Source organism: Xyrauchen texanus, chromosome 11 (genome assembly GCF_025860055.1).
Source record: "Xyrauchen texanus isolate HMW12.3.18 chromosome 11, RBS_HiC_50CHRs, whole genome shotgun sequence".
NCBI lineage: Eukaryota > Metazoa > Chordata > Actinopteri > Cypriniformes > Catostomidae > Xyrauchen > Xyrauchen texanus.
In genome coordinates, this window is record NC_068286.1 from 37,526,139 (window position 1) to 37,550,936 (window position 24,798).

Consider the following 24,798-nt stretch of genomic DNA (forward strand, 5'->3'; position numbering starts at 1 on the left):
TGTTAGTCCCATGGTACTTCTTGTAAGCGTACCCCAGTGTGAACCATAAGATAGAGAGTCCGACTTAATATAAAGTGTCTTTAACTACTATGCAGTAACATTAAAATACATACAATACAATGTATTTATTGTGTAACTATTTGATGTTCTGAAAAATTTCTTCAAATATTAGTACAATGCAAATGTAAATAATAAGTACTTTTTTCAAATACTAAAGTACATAATAAATAAAGACATCTAATGTAAAGTGGGTCCTGTGCACATGTAGGTAACATAACATTGATGTTTTTGTAAATGTGCAGGTGAATGAGGGCTCTTTCAGATATTCAATCTACTCTGACCGATGGCATATATGGGTCACTTACAGACATAAATTTGAGCAGTCAAGACTAATAGCCTCAGACAATAAATCATAACAGGATTAACTCAAGTGAACAGCATTGTGGAAAACAAGCCATTACTTTTTATGAGTCCTTGTTTCTTTAAATAGAATCGATTCTGACTTGATGGGTCAATTGCTGAGCCAAAGCAATAGCAATAGACAAAGACAAATTTACTCACATAAAGGTTGCAATATTTTGCAATAAGTACACAGCGGACACAAATTCATAAAGATACAAATAGATAAATCTTTGTAAGAACCTAACAGGGTTAGATTAGGGAGATTTAATGATGACTATGCGGCTATGGCACACACATACGCAGAGCCCATATACACACTGGCAGAGAGCTGCAGTGCATTATTCATCTCTTAGCTTCAATGTTCAAAATCTGATTCTGTTTCTATGGCAACATCTCCAAGGCACCAAGGGGGCACGAGTGTGCTTTGCTGATCTGAATTGTGATTCAAAGTGAGTATGTTAGATAGGGATGGGAAATGTAAGGAAATGAACTAGTCTGATGTCAATTACGATTCCACTTAAATGGATATTTCACCCCCAAAAAATGTCAAACCCATATATGGACCTTTCTTCCATGGAACACAAAATAAATAGAAAAAAGATAAACATTAAATTAACAATAGATAAACACAGATTTCCAGGAAACACTGTCAGGGTATTTTAAAATGGTGTTACATCCACATCGATGACAGAATAGTCATCAAAGAACCGTTAACAGACTTAAATTTCATGAAAATTACTCCAAGAGTTCCAATGTACTCTTAAAAATGGAACCAGTCCCAACCCTTGTGGTAAAGTTACTAAAGCTCAAAGACACAAAACTATGGGGAGATTATGGTTCCAGAAGAGCACTGCAGTGTTTTGGGTCACACCATGAGCATATGCATGTGTGAGCACTTGTGCATGTGTTCACTTTTTGTGTCTTTTTTCATGCGTTTCATCTGAGCCATCATATCAGCATGACATCTCTGCCGTGGACTCATCAGTCTGATCTGTACTGTATCTCTCTCTTATCCCCACAAAGCTTTATCTTTATGTCTCTCAATCAATTTTCACTGTACTTTTTTCTGGTTGTTCAGTATCCATTTCTTTCTAAAGGAAATAATCTCTTCTTTGTTTGTCAATCACAGCTAGAATGGCTAAGCATGCAGTGCAGATATAGGACAGATGTGTGCTAATGAGGAAGGGAGAGGTGAACGGGGCGATCAGGAGAAAACATAGGGGAGGAGATTATCGAATGGCCCATGTGGGGGTGGGAAAATGGGAGAAGAGCCCAGAAAAAAATCAGAGCATAAGACAAAGCAAGCGGAAAGGAACCCAAAGGTAATTAGAACAATAAATAATGACTAGTAGTGGAAAATAATGGTGAAATTTACGTGGCAAAATTATAGCTTAATATTTAAACATATTAAATTAAATTTATTTCATGTAAAAAGTCTTACCCCTCAAGAAATTAGTAAAGAATACTAATTTTGATAAAAATATTTAAAACTATGTGCACTCACATGAGTAGAAGATTAGGCATATCAGTGGCCTAGAAAAGATATTGAATCTTTGAATGACATTGAATGAAAAAGACATTCTGATCCATGTTGACATGATTGCATCATGCAATTTCTGCAGATTTGTCAGCAGCACATTCATGCTGCGTATCTCCTGTGCTACCACATCCCAAATGAGTTCTATTGGATTCAGATCCGATGACTAGAAAGGCCACTCAAGAAAAGTGAACTCATTGTCATGTTCACAATATCAGTTCGAGAAGACTTTCGCTTTGTGACATGGTGCATTATCATGCTGGAAGCAGTCACTAGAAGAAGGCTAAATAGTGGCTATGAAGGGATGCTAATGGTCAGCAGCAGTAAATAGGCTGTGGCATTCAAGTGATGACTGATTGGTATTATCTGCCTCAAAGTGTGCCAAGAAAACATTCCCCACACCATTACGCCATCACCACCTGCCTGGACTGTTGACACGAGGCAGGTTGAGATTCATCAGACCAGGCTACGTTTTTCAGTCTTCAACTGTCCATTTTTCATGAGCCTGTGCCAACTGAATCGTCCGCTTTCTGTTCTTGGCAGAAAGAAGTGGAACCCTGTGTGGTCTTCTGCTGTTGTAGCCCATCTGCCTCAAGGTTCAACCTGTTGTGCATTCTGAGAAGCTATTCTGCTGACTACAATTGTACAGAGTGGTAATCGGAGTTACCATAGCCTTTCTATCAGCTCAAACCAGTCTGGCCATTCTCTGTTGATTTATCTTATCAACAAGGCATTTCCATTCACAGAACTGCTACTCACTGGTTACAAAAAAGGTTGGTGTCATGCCACGGTCAGAATAACATTCTGATGGTTGATGTAAACATGGTTTTAACATGCTTTTATGCATTGCACTGCTGCCACACAATTGTCTGATTCAAAAAAGTAAGTGTACAGGTGTTCCTAATAAAGTGCTCAGTGACACTACTTGTTGTTTACAGATACACCTGTGAATAGTGTATTTCTACAATGGCATCAGTACTTAAAAACTGTATTTACACAATGTTTCTGCAAGGCTTAACAAACAAATACAATATAAAACAAATCTATCCATGTCCATATCAAGATCACAGAATGAAACGAGCAGTTGGTTTCACTAAACAGGGTCATTGCATCACAATTCAGTGACCACATTCCATCCTCTAACTAATGCAGACACTTGATTAAACCACTTATGGGGCTTTTCCACGGCACTGTACGGCTCGACTCGCTTTTTGCGGGTTTTCCACAGTGAAAAGCACCTGGTACTTTTTTAGTACCACCTCGGTCAAGGAGCCGATACTGTTGAATCGTCAATACTAGCATCACAGGATTTGTGACACTGGACAACCTGCTAGTTTTAAAGTTAGCAACTGCTCTCGTTAGTAGACGAGGAGAGGATCCAATGAGAGCTGGATGGGGCAATGCAACTATGGCAATCAGCCTATAATCCCACCCACGTTGAGGCTGCACTAAACTGCAGTGGAAAAGCAAACTCAGAAAAGTAAAGTGAGGAGAGTCGAGTCGAACCGTAACGTGCAGTGGAAAAGTGCCATTAGCCTGTTCAGTGTGTTCAGTGGTCACTGTAAAATGGCTGCCAGCCTGCTCTGACTGCTCTCTATATTTAAAGCTGCTCTGTGATTTTTTGCAAGCTTGATATGCAGAAACACCTATAAGTAAGCAATTTGTTTTTTACAGCAAGTCGATTTCCCTGAGAAGTGTGAACACTCACTGTTTGTTGCTCTGCAGCACTTTCAACGTTGCGCCGATTGTTTAAATGGCCCAGCATTGCAATAGTGCACCAATTTATCCATACCTTGGAAAATATTAATTATTTTTGCAATTCTGTTTGATGCTGCTACTGGCAAAATAAGCAAAGTTTATAATACCTAGAGAAAACTGTCCGTTATTCATCTATTGGCACTATTTATCTTAATTCCAATTGCTTATCTTGCATGACCCCTTGGAAGTACACAGTCTGCTTGCTGCCATCTTAGCTCATGGGCACACATATTTTGAGCAAGTCACCTGAGTCTCAATGCATTTTTAACTATTTAATTTAAGATCTTCTTTAATTGAAGTTCTTTTTGACTTAACTAATCGATGTTGCGTAGCGCCGCAACAGTATGAGCCTCTTCATAGTAGAGGTCTGCATTCCTGCAGAACTCCCACAGGACCCGCAGGACACAATTCGATTTCTTTCCGATGTGAAGGCAGTAGTGGACGGGAGCGGGCGGTCAGAGAATAGCTTGAAATATCTGATGTGGATATCTTTTTAGAATTAATTAATGCAAAAAAACAATCATTATTATTTTATTTTAAATAAAATGTATTTTAATAACAATAAACAGAAAATGCTACGTAAAAATTTGCACACAGCACGCGCAACAAATGATCCAATATTTAGAGCAGGCTAAAAACAGTCCTGCACAGAACTCTAGTTTATACTCCATAGAAGCGAAGAGCGAAAAGATAACATATGATAAAATGAGGTGTGAGCTGTAGAGCCAAGGGCATGCAGCACATCAGAAGTACAACGGTAAGTCCATAAACTGGTCACATCTAACATCCTAAAATCACAGTCGCATCCAGTGTAGAGAGCATCATTGTTTACGAATTGCTTTTTATGCGATGCATTTCACCTCTCTCACTCGGTGTAGACAGGGTGCGATATGGCATCTAAAAATGCGCCACTCATGAGCAAAACAATGAAAGCCCTGCAAGATGCAGAACACTGGACAATGGACACCACACCACAGATGCCAAACTACTTTCAGTGTAAACTGCCCTTAACCCTTTCTCTCTCTCCATTTATTTTCTCTCACATGCTAATGAACAATGCATTGCCCTAATGAGACACAATGTGAGCAATTAAATGTTTAATGCAGTAATGCGTTTGCGGGACGCTCTCAGCCATTCACTGAGATACAGAGAGGGATTATTACTAAAAATACATTTAAGAACGGCTAGTCCAAGGAGAAGCACATACCTACTATTTCATATGAATCAAGGCCAGCACTCATTAGTGTGGGAAAGGTGTTTGATAGGCTGCCATATGCTGGGCTCTGTACAGTGTTACATACTCAGCTATTAATTCAGAGTTTAGTTCTGGTTCCTGAACTTATTTGAATTTTGGTGACTGAATAACTGTCAGTTTATGTCTAAAGATTCATGTATAGAATTTATTACTCCCTAGGAAAGTGCTCTTAATGCAGATATTTAACACCAATAATTAGCTTTGGATGTCATATTGGCTCTGTTCCACACCCAAGTGAGCTGCTTTCCTAGACAGCATTTTTAGATACTCCCAACACAATGGCTTTTCCAAACAGTAGCCAGCAAAATTATGCTCGAAAAATTGAAAAGATATCTACATTTGGACAAAATCTTAGATGGCATCGCATGAATCCTTTGCCAACTGAATTTTCATATAAATGCTTTTATTTAAAAATTTGTATGAATGTAAAAAGATTCAACAACTAAGACATAAACTGAAGAAGTTTCACAGACATGTGGCTAACAGAAATGGAATAATGTGTCCCTGAACAAAGGGGGGTGTGACAGGGCCCCTTAGAAGGTAGCTGTCCATGTAGGTAGTTCACTATGTTTTGGAACAACCATTGCTAGTTAGATTAACTGTGGTGACAATGTGGTTTTATTTTTGTAAAAGGGCATTAGTTCAGGTAAACCCATGAACTGTAATTTATGAGTGTATTGCTACTTTATGTGTGTGCTGCATGGAGGAAATGAGGTGAAGTGTTGTGTGTGTATACTGTAAGAGCACAACGAACAGACCTGCACACGAGCGTGGAGATGATCACACACCAAGCGGTGCAGCAGCAGTCTGCATTTGGCGAGTCCTGGCTCTTCCTGCGGCGGCAGCACAGCCAAAAGGAGTAGAAGAGGAGGAAGAGGAGATCCAATGCCAAACACACCAATGCCACTGCACCTAGCAACAACACAGACTGTACAGAGAGCAATAGAGAGACAAAGAGAGAAAGATTCAGAGAGAAATATGATCCAAAATTAGATCTTTGTCTATCTTTTGTCATTGTACTGTACATGAATAGTATCTCATGTTTTAATTTATTTTCTACCAATGATATACTGGAATATATTTTTAGACCAATCACCCTTACAAAAAAGTACTGTGGTGGTACCATTGTGCAGTAAATGTATTAGTTGGTAATACTATTGTACTTTGATATAAACGATGCACGGTACTGATGATTACCATATATATTATGAGGGGATGGGTTACGATTGTCATCCAATGTCAACCTAGTGAGATCGACTGGTATATCTAGGGTTTTTTTTTTAAATAACTTTTAGATTTTAGATTTTTTTTAAGACAGTGCTATAATAAGTGTGCATATATTTAATGAGATTGACTAGTTTGTCTAGATTCTTAAAATATATAATATATATATATATATATATATATATATATATATATATATATATATATATATATATATATATATATATATATATATATTTGTATTTATTTGTATTTTTTTTTGCTTGCAGCAGTGCAATATTTAGTGTGCAAATAATTAGTGTGGTCAACTAGTTTATCAAAACATTTTCTTATATTTTTATATTTTCATGGCAGTGCTATAATTAGCATGCATATAATTAGTGTGGTCGTCTAGTTTATCAAAATATTTTCTTATATTTTTATTTTTTTCATGGCAGTGCTATAATTAGCATGCATATAATTAGTGTGGTCGACTAGTTTATCAAAATATTTTAATATATTTTTATTTTTTTCATGGCAGTGCTATAATTAGCATGCATATAATTAGTGTGGTCGACTAGTTTATCAAAATATTTTAATATATTTTTATTTTTTTCATGGCAGTGCTATAATTAGCATGCATATAATTAGTGTGGTCGAATAGTTTATCAAAATATTTTAATATATTTTTATTTTTTTAAATAGTGCTATAATTAGCATGCTGACAGTTTTCTGAGCTTTAGTTGTTACATAGTTTGCACAGCAAAACCCTCTTGAAAATGTGTCTTAAATTCATCCCTTTAAAGCACTGCTGCTACATATACACATTCAGACAGGCTTCTTTGGCCATTGCACTGTGTCGCACTAGAGCGTTGTATTTTTAAGATGGTGTGTCAAGTTAAAAACTAGGCTCAAGGCACTTTCATTCTGTTCCATTCCGTTGTGCTCTGTCTAGCCATTTTGTAAAAAAACAAGAACGAATCATAAATGGCCCCTATCAAATCAGGGTCATATGAATCAGAAAGCCAGCCTACATTATTCCTGGGCTTCCTTTAGACTGATTATTCAACTAGTCAATTTTAAAAATATGTAGTTTTGTACATCACTAATACCTGGTATTTACATGCCCCAAGGTACTTCAAAGAATATTACCATGGTACCATATCCAACTTGGCAATAAACATTGTAAGTGAAGTGCTATTCTGAATAAAAAGCCTTTCTTTCAGATGAAAGAGACATTCTTGCAAGACGCGGTCCTAAATGTTTAATCCAGATCTACATGCAGCAGCTCTTCCACCGCACCAGAAGTGTCATGATCTAGATTTTTTTTAAATCCATGGCTATTCTGTAGCACTAGATTCTCCACATTCAGCAAAATTATGTCACCCTGAACATGGGTGACTACTCTTGGTTTCAGAGTGGTGATATAAGAGCTCGGTAGTGTTACTGTATACAAGTCTGCCTAACCACACACAAAGTAATTTAGCCAAGTAGGATGTGATCCAAAAACAACTTCCTTTGTTGGCCCTGGAACAAAACTCCTATCAAAAAATCATAGACCAATCCTCATCCCTAAACATAATATATCCCTAAAATCAACAAGGAAATTGTTCATTGATAAGAATGTTGTTAATATAACCCCAGTCCTAAACCTTACCCTCAAATGTTGCTCAAGGATCAACAAGGATGTTGATCCAGGACCGTGTCATGATTGGGTAGACCACATTAAGCATGATCAGTATCCTCAGTTATCTATTTAAATTATAAGTAGGAATTCAAATCTAAGGGTGATGAGGTTGAAATAACGTAGGCCTTTACAGTTTAGGCTTATAAATAACTATTACTATTACTAATATTACTACTTTGCAACGGTTACAAACTAACTAAATATTTAGAATTGGGGATAAAAGTACTGAAAACTCCATATTTGATAACAACTAATCTGAATATTTGGCAGAAAAATTGGCTAAATATTAGACAGTGATCCCCCACTGTATATTGTACAGGTACTTTGAGTTGAAAACCAACATTTCTTAAAAGTTCAGCAGTAACCTTTTCAAATAAAATAAAAAATTATTGAAATTTCCTGAGAATAACCTTTATCCATATCATAAAGGTGTATTAAAACATGGTCAGTAACCTCTTCTAACCTATAAATAACCTTAGCCAATTCAGTTCAGAATATAGAATGTAATATATGCAAACAGCCAATAATCACACCATGAGGTCAGGGGCTGCTGAAAAAAAGCTAGACCACTAATTTCCCTCAGACACCCAGAGTGACCCTGATGATCAACTCTCATGGAAGGATCACATGTCATACATGCCAGCAACAGCGCCTACACAGTGATGTCATTTACACCCTTAAAGATAAACCTGGGTACTTATTTGATCTCAAGTGGGTTGAGATATTGTTAAAGCCTGAAGGTGATGTCATTAGATTTTCACAACATTAAGGAATAGTTCGGCCAAAAATGGAAATTCCCTCATCATTTATTCACCCTCATGCTATTCCAGATGTGTACAACATTCTTTCTTCAGCAGAACAAAAAAAATTTGATTTTAAGAACAATATCTCAGCTCTGTATGTCCATACAACACAAGTTAAAGTGTACCAAAAATGTTAACCACCAAAAAGCACATAATGGGAGCATAAAAGTAATCCATAAGAATCCTGTGATTAAATCCAAATTCTTCTAAAGCAAACCAAATGATTTGGGGTGAGAACAGACCAAAATGCAACTCCTCTTTCACTATAAATCAGGGGTTCTCAAGGGGGGGTGGTACCACCCCCTAGGGGGCATCCAAATGATGCCAGGGGGCACCGAGAGCAAATTAGTAGAGGGGGGTGGGGGGGCATTGGGTTACAATTGGGGGTGTTTATTAGTAATGATAATCAAATCTATTGTCAAGTTCCTAAGGGAATGAAATAGGGGGGTGTTCATCAAAAAAAGGTTGAGATCCACTGCTATAAATCATGATATTAGCAGTCTCCTTGGTGATCAAGATTTCAAGCTTGATTACAGTTCCTAGCACTATCTAGCGCTCTGCAGGAACATTACTCACAGCAGAGGATTTAACGTCCGACAGTGACCATGGTTTACATGCACTTCAGAAAACAGTTTATCTCTCTGTTTACAGAAAGCAGCATTATGAAAAGTCATGTAAACAAGAACGCTGATTTCCTTACGCTGTTTAAGGGATTAAGAGAAAGCTGTTTAACACACCTAGGTTTCCTTGGAGAACATTGCTTAATGTAGCCATGTTAATCCTTGAGTTTTATGTAAGAGGGGAACAGCACTACTGCGTTGCCAATCAGCTGCAGGTCATGATAGTAAGTTAAGGAAACAAACACATCCACAACTCTGGAATATATGGAAATAAAGCGAATTAACAGAGTAAAATAATAAAGTCTTCTTTGGATGCCATGCTTGTTATTTACACAAGCATCGCTGTGGAGAAAGCTGCTTACTGACTGAGCCCCATGTATACGGGATTAAAGAGTACACCACTTAAACGGTGCATGTAAACAGGAATCCGGTTTTCTCACAATAACCCGCTTTTTTCAATAAGCTGCTTTCTGGGATCCATGTAAACTTAGTCAGTGATTGTCTTTCAATGTATTGTTATTCTTTTCAAAATCTTCATTTGTTTTCTGCAGAAGAAAGAAAGTCATATACTTCTGGGATGGCATGAGGATTAGTAAATTATGAGAGAATTTTCATTTTTGGGTGAACTATCCCTTTAAAGTTCTGTCATCTTTTACTCACCCAAACATTCATGTTAAAATCTCCATTTGTGTTCAAAAGGTAATACAGGTTTGGAACAAAGTAAATAATAATACAAATTTCTAAACTTTTGCGAGAGTTTAGGGACCTGTGAGTGAGGAGATGTCAGCTTCCATCTGCTGATGTGTAAAACCTTATTTGAATCAGTCACCACTGACAGCATCCATACAGATATTAGTGTGGATGAAGTATCAGCTTGTACTAATACATCCTCATTACCTTAAAGTCCTCTTGAAATTGCTTGATGAGCACATTTTTCCTCATGTGTTGATGTATTTCTTATTAAAACAGGAAATTGGGGTTGGACACTTTGAAGGACTTGACCATTTATTAAACAGCCAACAGCCTTTAGTTTACATCACAGTCAGGAACCATGATTTGCTGTAGCAATTCAGAAGTAGGTGGTATTAGGGGGAGTGGCATTCTCTTGCATGAGAGCCTTTATTGGACAACATTTTGGATACGCCGATGAGTACATGATGATTTATAAATATTTTGGTCTGTTTTCCCCAAAGAGAAATACTGTTAATTTTAAATGTATAATATGTTGCTAAAAGTCGTGATTATACACACCTAGACCCTTATCAGGCTAATTAAGCCTTCTAGAGGGATAAAGGCCGACTACGGAAGGTGGTGTGAGGAGAGAGAGATCGTTTACGGTCAGCTGACCGGCATGTGTGTTTGTGTCTTTTGTTTCAGTTTTATATTAAAACTATTATTTATATTGTCAAGGCAGTTCTCACCTCCTCCTTTCTATTGTTCCCTTTACAGTTACTTTTGTCAACTTTTAGGAGTCAACTAGCATGTTGATGACCTCAAAGCTAACAGACTCCCATTTTGATTTCATGCTTTAATATCTTACAGACTTAATATAGACTATTTAACTTCCTGAATTTAGAAACAGATAGTTTGTCAAGAAAGTAAGTATATAAAGCTGAGATTTCTAGGGAATGCAATGTATAGACTAGGCAATAGATTTAAATGAGATCACACAAAACAGACAAAAATGTAATGTATAGTCTCTAGGCAATAGATTTAAATGAGATCACACACAAAACAGACTGGAAAATATAATATATAGACTAGGCAATAGATTTAAATGTGATCACACAAAACAGACTAAACAGCGATCAAGACCAAAGTGAAGAGACTAGATGAATAAATCCAGATGAGAGTGGGGAGGAAGTCTGTAAATCGTAAAAAATGATCTTATTACAACTAGGACTGAAACGATTAGTGGGCTTTATCGACAATAAAAAATTGTCTACAAAAATGTACGTTTTCCTATAGTCGTTTGATCTCGTTTAATGTAGCATGAGATCATATTAAACTCTAATGATGACTAAAAGAGCAGCACTGCAGTTCACGCCTGACTGAGGAGAGAAAGAATTACACAACCTCACAGTCCAGATGCACTCTAAACTTCAAAACAGCTTCAGGTGATGTAGATCGCAAATTATGAGGGAATTAAAATGCAAAAATACTAAATAAGTAAATACAGAAGCACTATTTTGGAATAAGTGGAGCTGCAGCCAAACTTGCATCGTTAAAGGAAACACCCTGGCGTTAACTCTTTAATGCAGTTATATTTAATGCGTTACAGCTTTATTAAAGTTCAAATAATATGGATGCAGATCATGTAAATAACTACAAACTTGAATTATGAGTTGCACAAATGTCCTGAGCTTAGGTGGAGAGATTGATACTGCACCCGACTGATGCACACTCTGTCGCGAGGACGCTCATCCCTCGAGCATACACGCTTAATGCAGCTAGATTATAATGTGATGGCTCATAACTTATTGAATCATGATATATGTCACAGTGCATTTCTTATCATGAAGAATATTGGCAATACGTAGCTTTATTAATAAGAGAAAGTTTGTTTTTTTGTGAGTTAAAGATGGATTGATGTGAACAGAAAGGTGAGAGAGGAAGTCTTTGCCCCATTATACACTGCAACAATATATGTTTTTGATTTGTTTTGGCTTGTTTTCCAATAAAAATATCTAAAACAATGTACATTTACTTTAGGAAATATACTGCAGAAAAAAAATTATTATCTGAGAATGTTGAATATAATATACAAAATAAACATATCTTAAAATTTAAAAATCATTTAAAAAGATGCAGTCACCTGAGAAGCAGCATATAAGATATTTAGACTTGCTTTTACAGAATAGATCTTGAATATAAATATATTTTGTCTTTTCTGCATTTGCAGAAATGAAAAAATACACGTATACTTATATCTAAGATACATTCTCTTAAAGCAAGTCTAAATATCTTATATGATGCTTCTCAAGTAAATGAATCTTGTTTTAAGGATTTTTAGACAATTTTAAAATGTAAAACAAGACAAAAACACTTGATAAGAATAGGATTTTTTGCAGTGATTTTTTTACTGAATTAAACTTAATAAAAATTATTTTTCCATTGAATTCAGTGAATGTCATTTAGAGGTATTTTTCAAAGATGACTTTGTCCTCTTTATTATTAGTAAGCATGTTTAATACAACCTTTTAAGTCAGGAACAAGCTGAATAGTCGGTTAAGAGCTAATAATCATTAGATTAATCAATTATTAAAATAATCTTTAGTTGCAGCCCATTTACCAATCCTGAGAGAGAACAAGATAGAGGGAGAGACTTAACATAAGTTTGTATAGGTCAGCCTCTGTAATAACTAGCAGGATGGCAAGAAGTTGCCGCTTTCTGATTATGCCCTAAATTCAAACCCAGTTATCTAAATGCTTAGCATAATAGTTTATAAATGTGTGAGTCTGGCATTTTACAACACAATTTTACATAGTAATACTTTTGTGGCATATACTGTTATTGACAAAACCACAAAATATCTCTTTAAGCCATATTACCCCATCTGTGCTAAGAAAATAATGGTGAACGTTAAAACAGTAATCAAGGCCATTTAAGCACAATTGCATTTTCCTCTTAACTCACTGTGCGTATGTGTAATTAGTATGTGTGTATACAATGCGGTGTTCTCATGTAAATCGTTTCATCACGACTACTCGTTACTTCCTGCCAGCTGGGCCCCTTTCCTGCCCAATATGCTTTTAATTATTCCAGCATTCCATACTGAGAAAAAAACACTAGCGCACTTTTCACATGTCAAACGAGACCTGTGGCAACATGATGGCTGCTGAAGCCATCATCAGCAAACAGAAATATCCTCAAATTCAGACAGAGTCATGTATTCCTCTCATTTAGGACAATGAACAGATCAAACTGACTGAAACATCAGTACAGTAATACTGAAAAAACAGAAGCTTAATTTCTTTAACATAATAACCGAAACACATTTACAGCATCTGATAATCCCATTTAGTACAGGAAGGAGACTGCAAGTCAAAGGAGTTCCAGGTTTTCTCGGGGCACACATAATGGTAACAGAGCAGGGGTTTGCATTGTTTTTGTATTCCCATCCCACTATTTACCATAAAGTAATGATAACCTTTCAATATATAATGAATAGTGCAACATCTTTGCCAATAAAATCACATGATGAAATCTGTCCTGAAATCAACCACATTCTGCCAAATTACTGGCAAGGGGCATCCCCATTCAGACATTTTTGCATCCATTCACCCATATATACCTTTTCCCTCTGGTGTTACTGAAAGACACAGGTTCTTGTTCCATGGATACCAGGAAGTATTCATGTTCACATTAACATCAGTGCACGTGGTTCTGAGGTTGCCTTTTTGATCTAAAATGACATATTTCTCCTCTAATGTTAGGTTTAGAGTTGAGGTTTGGTTTAGGGTGTATGGTTAATACAAAATGCATTTGTTTTGACTGTATTACATCATTTACAACTAAACCTACAACTAAATCTTGGCGCCACTCTGTGAACATTTCACCTCAACAACATTTCCAGCTTTAGCCACAGGGGGCAGTGGTTCAAAATTCAGTAAGCACAGACCGATTTCAGCACCCTTTTTTAATCTAATCACGCCAAATTCACAGTGCGATCAGTCTGTCTTTGCAAATACACACGAAATATTTCTTGTTATTCTTGTTACATTTTTATGAACCTTTATATTATATTTTTATCAGGGACTAAAAATGGTTCAAGGAGCAAAAACAAAAAACGAAAAAAAACTAAATGTTTAGCAAAATGTAAAAAAAAAATAACAAAACAAAGTGATTTTCAATTGTTCCAGATTGAAAATTGTATTTTGAGATCTGGCAACACTGCAATTGGTATTTTACCCACCCCTTAGCACAGAGTACTGTCATTTTAAAAAGAAAGTTATAAACCATTCTTTTACTTTGTTCTAACTAGTAACCTTTTGGAAAGGAGGCTACAAACTTCTGAACCGGAATGAAAAAAATACAGTTTTTGCTCAGAACTAAACTAAATTAAAAACATTTAGTTTTAGTCCCTGATTTATTTATTTATATTTGGCATTTTGGTGTTTCTATCACAATATATCACAGAAACCCTGCATTTACTAAAAATAACCCAGAGGTCTGAGCTCTTTGAGAATTAATTCTCTATAGTATAACATCTAGAACTATCAAAGGGGTCACAATGTAATGACGGTGTTATCTTGTAGCGTTGAGAAGTCTGAATCATTCTAGTGAATCAATTTATTTAGACAGTTCATTTCAATGAACCAGTTCAAAAAGCTGATTATCTGATTTATTTGAGTCAACATTTTTTGTAATGTTAAAAAAATGAATAAAATTCAATTAAATACTGCTGTTTGTATATATGTTTTCGATGAAGTTACACACATTGTGTAAAATGTTACATTGGTTATGGTTCCACTTCCAAAATACCACCCCCTCAAGCTTTGCAAATCAATTCAACTGAATAAAAGGAACCCGATTAAAAAGAACAATCCCTTTATCTTATCTTCTCAATAGAAAGACATTAGAACAACCAGTATGGTTGTAAATACAGTCCATGTGATATTAAATTTAAGAAGAGGAAGACAAAGTGCTGACACATTTTGGCAGCTTCTGATGGGCCAGATCCAGACAAACGAATGCGCTGAGTGCACTAGGGTCCAAGCGAACCCTTTGTCACACATATGTTTTCAATCCAAAAAGTGCACATGTATGTCTTCTTTTTGGTGCCAGGATATAAGCACAGTTTTAAGGATTGTTGAAGAGAGCCTTGGAGCCTGAATAATGCTAAACTGGTACTGTATGAGTTCATATGTAGTGCTTGTGTTCTAACTTTGTCCCATTATAAAGGAAGTTGAGCTGGATTGCTGTCTGTTGAAAAATCTGTTTAGAAAGGTGTCTGCTTAGAAATTGGACATAACATGCAAAGAACAAGCAGTGATAGCACTATCCAGCTATAGAAATATTTTGAATAACACATTTCTAATCACACAGATTAGACACTGTCACACAGTGTTGGTCCTTTCATGTGAACATCTAAAAGGTAAATAGAAATGGTAACAGGATATTTACTTGTAGAATTAATGAAGGTCATGAAATTGGATCATGAAAAGTTGTTTCTATGACATGTGGTTATGGGGGGGGGGGGTGGTACTGAAAAACAAGAGGGCTAGGTGAAGAAAAGTAATTTCATAGGCAGATTAAGTTGTTACATTTTGCTGAAAGATTATGAAGCATTTATTTTCTTCGGAATAAAGTGCACCGATGAATCATCCACAACAGTACCCGGTCTGTGGAAAATAAGGTACATTTGATTTCATGTTGACTTTAAAAGAAATTGTGATCATTTACAGCATCTAAAAATATGTTTTAGCATATACATATGAAGTTGTTACTTGAAATTCAGGCAATTTCATGTCCCAGGGGTTGATTCTTATTAAAACGAACAGATTTTAACTTTTTACTAGGCCTTCCTAATTTCTTTACTGTTCTTTTAAAAGGTTTTTGATTTACAGGTTTTACTATTTAGCCTTGTTCCAGACCCAAACATTCCAAATTAAACTATAAAAATCCATTCTGAAAATCTGAAACAAAAAAAGGGAGATACTTACAACTGTCCCACAGTTGTAGCATCATTTCCACCACAGTAAAAAAATGTGCCACTGATAAAAGTTTTTTTTATTTTTTTTTAACACATCACTTGATAAAGTCGACAAAAGTGTCAGTGGAGAACATGCAAGTGATGTTTGAATAAAAAAATAAATCTAGGGAAATATCACTTGTGAACAAATTATTTTATAGGCCATCATTTCCAATGAAGCTGTAATTTTGTCAAATTATACAGAAAGTGTACAAATATTTTTAATTGTGTGCATTTAGGATGCATTAAATGATAACTATTAAATTAGCCTTAGCATGACAAATGTGGCAACTACTTTATTTCAAAAACTTTTCCATCAGTCATTCCCACCATAGAATTCTATTAAACATGCAGATGCAGAATTTGAGACTTTCAGGAAAAAATAAATCTCTCGTGTGATACATGTACATACACTGTTGGACATTGTTAATAGTCAAATTATTTAAAAGTTAGATTGTGAAAAATTAGAGTTAATGTTGGTCAATGAAAATGAAAGTTAATTTTCAAGTTGACAAATGCCCAAACATTCTGTATATTAAAAACTATTCTAATTGCATGCTATTGCAGATTTGCTTACTCTATGTATCTGTAGGTGAACGAGTGCATTCCCCCCACCCCATGTGTTCCAGTATGCGTGTGTGAGAGTATGAGAATGGGAGCGAGGGGGTACTGGCATCAAGACTATGTGTCCACTTGACAAAAGGATGCCTGCAAAGCACTCTGGGTAGCATTGGGGATTAAACCCAATTTTCACAGACCCCCACAAAAAGAGGTGCATTCATCTTTTGTCAAAAAGAAAATAACAACACCCAATACCCAACACCCTTTTTCTCCACACCCTCCCTCGTTCTCTTCCCTTCTGCTCTGCCAGACCAGACAGACCCCAGGGCTTGTCATGACCTCATCTCATACTATTTTACCCCAGATACCCCCTGGCTTTCCTGTGACCTCACAACGAGCAGACCAACTATGCCAACCACATTTCTAAGCATCTTATGGATGTCCTCCACTGGTTTGGCCAAACAAGACTAATAGAATGAATGTTACTATAGATACCTTTTTTTTCAAACTGACTTTTATGTGCTACCTTCTACATTTTGCTTCAAATTCCTGGTTAAATGAACACTAGAGGTGCTGCAACAACAATGCATTTTATTAACTTTCACATAAATAACGAGTACAACCAATGATTACATCTTTATAAACACTTATTTTTCACTATTACTCACACACTGCTATGTTATGATCTCCAAAATCTTTTAAATGTAATGCATCATTTGATAAATTTTTACGCTTGTATTACAAATCTAACCTACATTTACACACTTATTCCAATGTGATCAGCTTGAGCGATAGTTTTCCTGATAGAGCGTTGGACTTGGACTTGAAAGGCTACAGTTCGAGACCAGTCATGCACGCAAACTGACACATGAGACAAAAGTGTAATAAAAGTGACACAAAATAATGTGGTTGCTTCAGAAAATGTGCTTTTCATTTCTCATTTTGTTTTTGGACACTCTCGTTAAGGTGATGGTTTATGGTAAGGATGTCTGTTTTGATCACTTCTCATTTTATTTTAGAACACAGGTGTCAAACTCAAGGCCTGCGGTCTGAATCCAGCCTTGCCCTGTCATCCTAACCTTATTTTTTGAAGCACATTTTGCTCACTCCATAAGCATAATGAAACCACATTATCTGCACCAATTATTAGCACGGCTCAGTGGGTAGAGTGGCACGAGCGCAGGGCAGGTGTGTTTACTCATGGACCGATCTCAACCACGCAGATCTTTATCAATCGCGTAGTTACTCTAAATAATTCTCAGCACAACAGAATAGAAAGATGTGCTTGAGCGCAAAAAAAGAAACACACCAAAAGAAGGCACAGAATTCTCTATTACAAAGCTTAAAATGTCTTGGTGATAAAACTAGTTTAAAATAGATCCATCACAGATCCACCAATATATGAGTATGCATTTTTAGAACAGAACTCAATTCATGAATCTTTGCAGGGTTGCCAATTCCCCATTAATTAATATTACCATCAAATATTTGCCCATTGGTCCAACATATTCAGCATTCGTCAGAGCTGTAGTGAGCGGGCACACCCCTCCCTCTCTCCCCATTGTGTGCTTGAATCTTGTTCTCAACGACGTCTGTCAGCATGTGACAGAGATGCATGAATATTATTACACCAAACAAAAATATTACATCTCCTTTAGTAGGAGCATAAAGGAGGTGGGAACTGTTAGAGGGACATCTCTCCAATTCATCTGGCCAGCGTACTTTGAAGCAACTATGTCCTACGTGTTGGGCATCCATAAATGATGCAATTGAATCTTTGCAACTTCGCTATGTGGATGTTTTGCAAGCACGCAGTAAAATCACTCTTCTCTCTAAGAAAACTGATGAGCGTGCAAAAGCAATGGGTATGAAAAAAGTAATAGAGAAGTTCTAATTTGTCCTCGTGACAGCAATACAGGTCAAAATATTGGAGACTGTAAACAATGTCTAACGTGCCCTCCAAGATAAAAATGTGGATATCATCCTGGCAAGCAAACTCCTAGGGAATGCATCAGACACATTCACCAAACTAAAAGGTGAGTTTGAGAGCCTAAAAGCCACATCAGAAGCTTTGGCAGAATCGTGGGGTGTTTGGTCTTCATTTACTCACAAGCCCACAAGGCGCATTAAGACGCCCTTTGATGAATTATGCAAAAATCAATATCTGCAAAATGCAGAGGAGCATTTTTGGGTGTCAGTTTTTTGTGCAACAATTCACACATGTACAGGACAACTAAAACACAGGTTATGTTGAATGAAGTGGACAAGGGCCCCCAAAGCACTTCTCTGACAACAATCTGTTTCAAGGGTCAACGCTTTAGCGGTTCAGTACACTGACGACTTGTCACCAGACTTTGCCATGCATTTGCTATCTTTCAGAAATGCGCTGAAGCCCACTATACAGGAGATTAAGCATGGCTCCTTTGCAGATCTTGCGCAGCTGTTATTTATTAAACACCACTCCATCCTGCCCAGTGTCCCTGAAGTTGCAACAGCTCTCAAGTTGTTTCTAACATTACCTGCACGGTTGCAACTTCTGAAAGATCATTCTCGAAATATAAATTTTTCAGGAGCACAATGACACAAGAAAGACTGTCCAGATTAGCTATTCTGAGGTTTGACAATGCCTGTGCTCGCAACATCTACATTAAGGCTGCAGTGAAAGTCTTTGCACATCAAAACACTCAAGAGAGCACAAAGGATTCGGTAACGTTTTCTTTTTTTGCTGTATGTCTGTTTTTTTAATATTGGTAGTCATTTGAAAGAATAAATAAGTTAATCGTCAAAATGTGTTATTTTAAGATGTTTAGAAATTTCTTCTCGAAATGTATAGGAGTGCAAGTTATTCCTTTAATGGTAAGTTTGTTCGCCTATGAGTTCTTTCTTACCATGAAGACATGAAATTAAAATAAAAAGCATTATATATATTTATATACAGATGAAGTCAGAAGTTTACATATACCTTAGCCAAATACATTTAAACTCAGTTTTTCACAATTCCTGACATTTAATCGTAGAAAACATTCCCTGTCTTAGGTCAGTTAGGATCCCTATTTGAAGAATGTGAAATGATAGAATAATAGTAGAGAGAATTATTTATTTCAGCTTTATTTGAGTTTACATCCACTTTTTTAGTATTTGGTAGCATTGCCTTTACATATTTTAACTTGGGTCAAACATTTTGGGTAGCCTTCCACAAGCTTCTCAAATAAGTTGCTGGAATTTTGGCCCATTCCAGATAGAACTGGTGTAACTAAGACAGATTTGTAGTCCTCCTTGTTCGCATACACTTTTTCTGTTCTGCCCAAACAATTTCTATAGGATTGAGGTCAGCGCTTTGTTATGGCCACTCCAATACCTTGATTTTGTTGTCCTTAAGCCATTTTGCCATAACTTAGCTTGGGGTCATTGTCCATTTGGAAGACCCATTTGTGACCAAGCTTTAAATTCCAGGCTGATGTCTTGAGAAGTTGCTTCAATATATCCACATAATTTTCCTTCCTCATGATTCCATCTATTTTGCGAAGTGCACCAGTCCCTCCTGCAGCAAAGCACCCCCATAACATGATGCTGCCACCCCATGCTTCACGGTTGGGATGTTCTTCAGCTTGCAAGCCTTATGGTGCTTTCACATACAATGCGAAGTGAGTGTTTCATACAAAGTCAATGAAAAGATGCAAATAGATGCGAATTTGTGCCGGGTGGCGCAAATTACATGACTCGAACACGTGAAATCGCTTCATTCGCATGAGTTGAAATTTTTCAACTGGAGCGAAAAATTAGCATGACGCGTTGTCGCGAAAGCCTATTAGCATTGAGATTATCCAGATGTCAGTGACGTAGTAGCAGAAGAAATCTGGAAAACTTTATGAAAAAATTGTTGTAGCGGTGTGTGGGCACCCGGAATTGTATAACACAACGTCATACATGTACAGAGACCGGACGAAAAAAGACATCGCATGGAGTAAATTGAGCGAGGAAGTTGGACTACCTGATAAATTCTGAAAATCTACTTGATTCTAGCTATTGGTTGTACTTTACAATGAACCAAGTCGTAGAAGTCCCTCCTCCTGTCCTTTTCCGGAAGAGAAGGGGGAATACACGCAGGTTTGCGTTACTCGCAATGCAAGGCGAAAATGTTCTTAATGATAATGATCTTGCTTTTTGGAGAAATGCCCTCTGGTCTGATGAAACAAAAATTTTACTGTTTGGTCATAATGACCATTGTCATGTTTGGAGGAAAAAGGGTGAGGCTTGCAAGCCGAAGAACACCATCCCAACCATGAACCATGGGGGTGGCAGCATCATGTTGTGGGGGTGCTTTGCTGCAGGAGAGACTGGTGCACTTCACAAATGGCATCATGAGGAAAGAAAATGATTTGGCTATATTGAAGCAGCATCTCAACTCATCAGCCAGGAAGTTAAAGCTTGGTCACAAATGGGTCTTCCAAACGGACAATGACCCCAAGTATACCTTCAAAGTTGTGGCAAATTAGCTTAAAAGGGCCATATATACATATATATATATATATATATATATATATATATATATATATATATAAACTCAGCAAAAAAAGAACATCCTCTCACTTTCAACTGCTTTTATTTTCAGCAAACTTAACATGTGTAAATATTTGTATGAACATAAAAGGATTCAACAACTAAGACAAAGTTTCACAGACATGTGTCTAACAGAAATGGAATGTGGTCCCTGAACTAAGGGGGGTCAAAATCAAAAGTAACAGTCAGTATCTGGTGTGGCCACCAGCTGCATTAAGTACTGCAGTGCATCTCCTCCTCATGGACTGCACCAGCTTTTCCAGTTCTTGCTGTGGGATGTTACCCCACTCTTCCACCTAGGCTCTTAAAAGTTCCCGGACATTTCTGGGGGGAATGGCCCTAGCCCTCACCCTCGGATCCAACAGGTCCCAGACATGCTCAATTGGATTGAGATCTGGGCTCTCTGCTGGCCATGGCAGAACACTGACATTCATGTCTTGCAGGAAATCACACACAGAATGAGCAGTATGGCTGGTGGCATTGTCATGCTGGAGGGTCATGTCAGGATGAGCCTGCAGGAAGGGTACCACATGAGGGAGGAGGATGTCTTCCCTGTTATGCACAGCATTGAGTTTGCCCAAAATGACAAGCTCAGTCAGATGATGCAGTGACACACCATGATGGACCCTCAACCTCCAAATCGATCCCACTCCAGAGTACAGGCCTCGGTGTAATGCTCATTCCTTCGACGACAAACGCGAGTCTAACCAACACCCCATGTGAGACAAAACCATGATTCATTTGTGAATAGCACTTTTTGCCAGTCCTGTCTGGTTGGTATGGGCTCAAACGTTGATGTCTGGTAAGGACCTGCCTTACAACAGGCCTACAAGCCCTCAGTCCAGCCTCTCTCAGCCTATTGCATACAGTCTGAGCACTGATGGATTGTGCGTTCCTGGTGTATCTCAAGCAGTTGTTATTGCCATCCTGTACCTGTCCCGTAGGTGTGATTTTTGGATGTACAGCTCCTGTGCAGGTGTTGTTACACGTGGTCTGCCACTGCGAGGATGATCAGCTGTCCTTCCTGTCTTTCTGTAGCGCTGTCTAAGGCATCTCACAGTATGGACATTGCCATGGCCACATCTGCAATCCTCATGCCTCCATGGACATCTTTCTTTTGGTGTTTTTCAGAGTCAGTAGAAAGGTCTCTTTAGTGACCTAAGTTTTTATAACTGTGACCTTAATTGCCTACTACTTGTAAGCTGTTAGTGTCTTAAAGACCGTTCCACAGGTGAATGATCATTAATTGTTTATGATTCATTGCGCAAGCATGGAAAACATTGTTTAAACCCTTTAAAATAAAGATATGTAAACTTATTTGGATTTTTTTTTAATTATCTTTCAATAATTAAGGGACGTTTCTTTTTTTGCTGAGTTTATATAACCTAACCTTAGAACAGAATGCATATGCATGTGTTATGGTATTTAAATGGTACTCCAAGATACCTTGCAGAGCATGGTGAAATGTGCTTCGGCTGTGACAGAAACTAATTAGGTGTTTATACCCAGAGTCAGACTGACAGATAAGATGGTTTTCCAAATTTTCTGGCAGTAATTCCCTAGTGATGTGATGTGAGCTGAAAAGCAGTACTGGATCCCTAATCATAATAAATTAAATATGACGAACTAATGAATATAATACATATGACCAAATGTTGCATTTACGTCTAGAAATGTACTGTACATGTACTGTAGCTTAAATGTTTATGGTGCCTTGTGAATTTTAATTCATTTGTGTGGGCTGAACTACAAAAATGCACCACGATTTGCAAGGTTGAAACTCAGACAGTTTTTTTTTTCTATCTCCAAAGCTCCTAAGAATCACATCTTTTCTGGATAGTAACTGTTCAGCAATTGGACAACATGTTCTGATGTGCAACATGCGTTCAGTAGATGGTGAAGTCATTAAAAACAGATCAAACATAAATACCACCTCTTTAGGGGTAAATGTGGTGCTTCCTTTTAATCAAATCTGATCTATTTGCTTTCTTAAAACGTCCTATTTCACTCGAGTCCTTTATCTCTCTAAATGTCTGATTCCACTTACCATTTAATATTCTGGAACACCTAAGTCAACCATAAAATCATGCATTATCACAACCTTGAATGAAATTATGAGTTATAACACAGAACATCATGTTCACAAAATGAATCCCCATTTTTTTAGCTGGAATACATGCCACTTGGGGAATGGAATTAATCAAAAATCTAAGGCCTTAAAATACTAATTTTATCCAACTAGTTGCCCGCGCTGCAGTAAAAAGCTTCAGAGGGTGACGTCATGCCAAATAACAACCTCTGATGACGCCGCTCGGCGCGCTTAATCTTGATGTTGGCTCATATTTCCAAAATCACACAGCTCTTGAACTCGACCTACCTTTTGATACTCGGAGTCCTCCAGGAGGAAATCGCTACTGGTCAGCTGAAACTGTAGGTTGAAGTGGGGAAGGCGATGGAAAATGTTAACCCACCACGGCGGAGAAAAATTCACCACTGCAGCCATCGTGTCCGTGTAGATGTCGATATATCTCTGCAAAATATACAATATTTAATTCAGCAGCAATGCAATCATGTCGCATTGCATCAAATGCATTTAAACTGTCTTTACGCACTGTCTCCAGCTAAGCAGGGGTTAAAATCTGCACCAAAGAGCTAATAAATGCACAACTATTTTGTAGCCGCAAGCGAGCAACACTATTGTTTAACTCCCCTGCGATTCGTAATTAGATAATTTCGATAGTTTGTCGAATCTTAAGACAATGATAATCATTTAATTTAAGCCTGGGAATGTTGAAAATGCAGATTTCTTAAGGGCCGTTCAGACCGAACGCGTTCTTACGCTTAAATATAGCTAGATGCAGGTGTCTCGAGACGCGTTTTAACTTCTGCGCGAGACGCGGCGCAACGGTCAAAGACTTCCGTCAAGCGCGTGTTTACATAATAAAACGATTTCAAACGCTAAAACGGACGCAAAAACGCCTCCAGTGTGAACGGCCCCTTAGACAGGCTTTTGTTATTAAAAATCTTACCCGTTAACAGGCTAAACCATATTTCCAGCAACAAACAAAACGTCCAGTGAGCTCAGGAAATTGTTATTACTTATTGATACATAAAACAAATGGCACAAAGACCCCGAATGGAAAAATATTGTAGCGAAGTCCTTCATGCATGTAGACTCGTGTTTTGATGTATGGAATGTGTCTCGGGGGTTTATATCTTGTCCACCGAAGCCCCGAATCTAACGTGAGAAGTGCACAGAGCGCTCAAAAGTGTCTGCATGTTATCCAGCGATCCAAAGTCAGTTGAAGTGAAGGAAGAGCATTAATTGGCTTTGATGTCATCCAAAGGCGCTTTGTGGTCCTGCGCTGTCCTCCAATGGACGCCTATGATCAGCGCTTCCCCATTTCCATCGCTTTACATGGAAATGGATAAAAGAACGCAAGGACTTCCAATATTATGGGGCTGAGCTAGTTATTTGTGGGCACTGAGCAGCAGCCTACAGTAAGAAACTGTCGTTAATGTCAATCATCCACGTCCGTTTTAATACACAAATAAATTAGTGTGTTTACTGAGCTCTAGTGGCCAAGAGACGCAACTGACAGAAAAATCACATCAGCCCCTAATGCAAATTTACAAGTTTTCCATTTTTTTTTAATGCCAAAGACTGTGTTTTAATGCTGATACTTTGATAGGAAAATGGTATGAGTGGTATTATAA

General features: G+C 37.4%; 1 protein-coding gene across 1 annotated transcript in view; it reads right to left on the minus strand.

The window, feature by feature from the left end:
* LOC127652183 (protein tweety homolog 3-like) overlaps positions 1–24,399 on the minus strand; it is a 57,008-nt gene extending 32,609 nt beyond the window's left edge. The window contains exons 1-3 of the mRNA XM_052138256.1: positions 24,111–24,399; positions 23,459–23,611; positions 5,711–5,880 (exon numbers count right to left, since the gene is read on the minus strand). Coding sequence (XP_051994216.1) covers positions 5,711–5,880; positions 23,459–23,584 — 296 coding nt within the window. The 5' untranslated portion in view covers positions 23,585–23,611; positions 24,111–24,399. The remainder of the gene's footprint in view (positions 1–5,710; positions 5,881–23,458; positions 23,612–24,110) is intronic.
* Between the last annotated feature and the right edge of the window lie 399 nt (positions 24,400–24,798).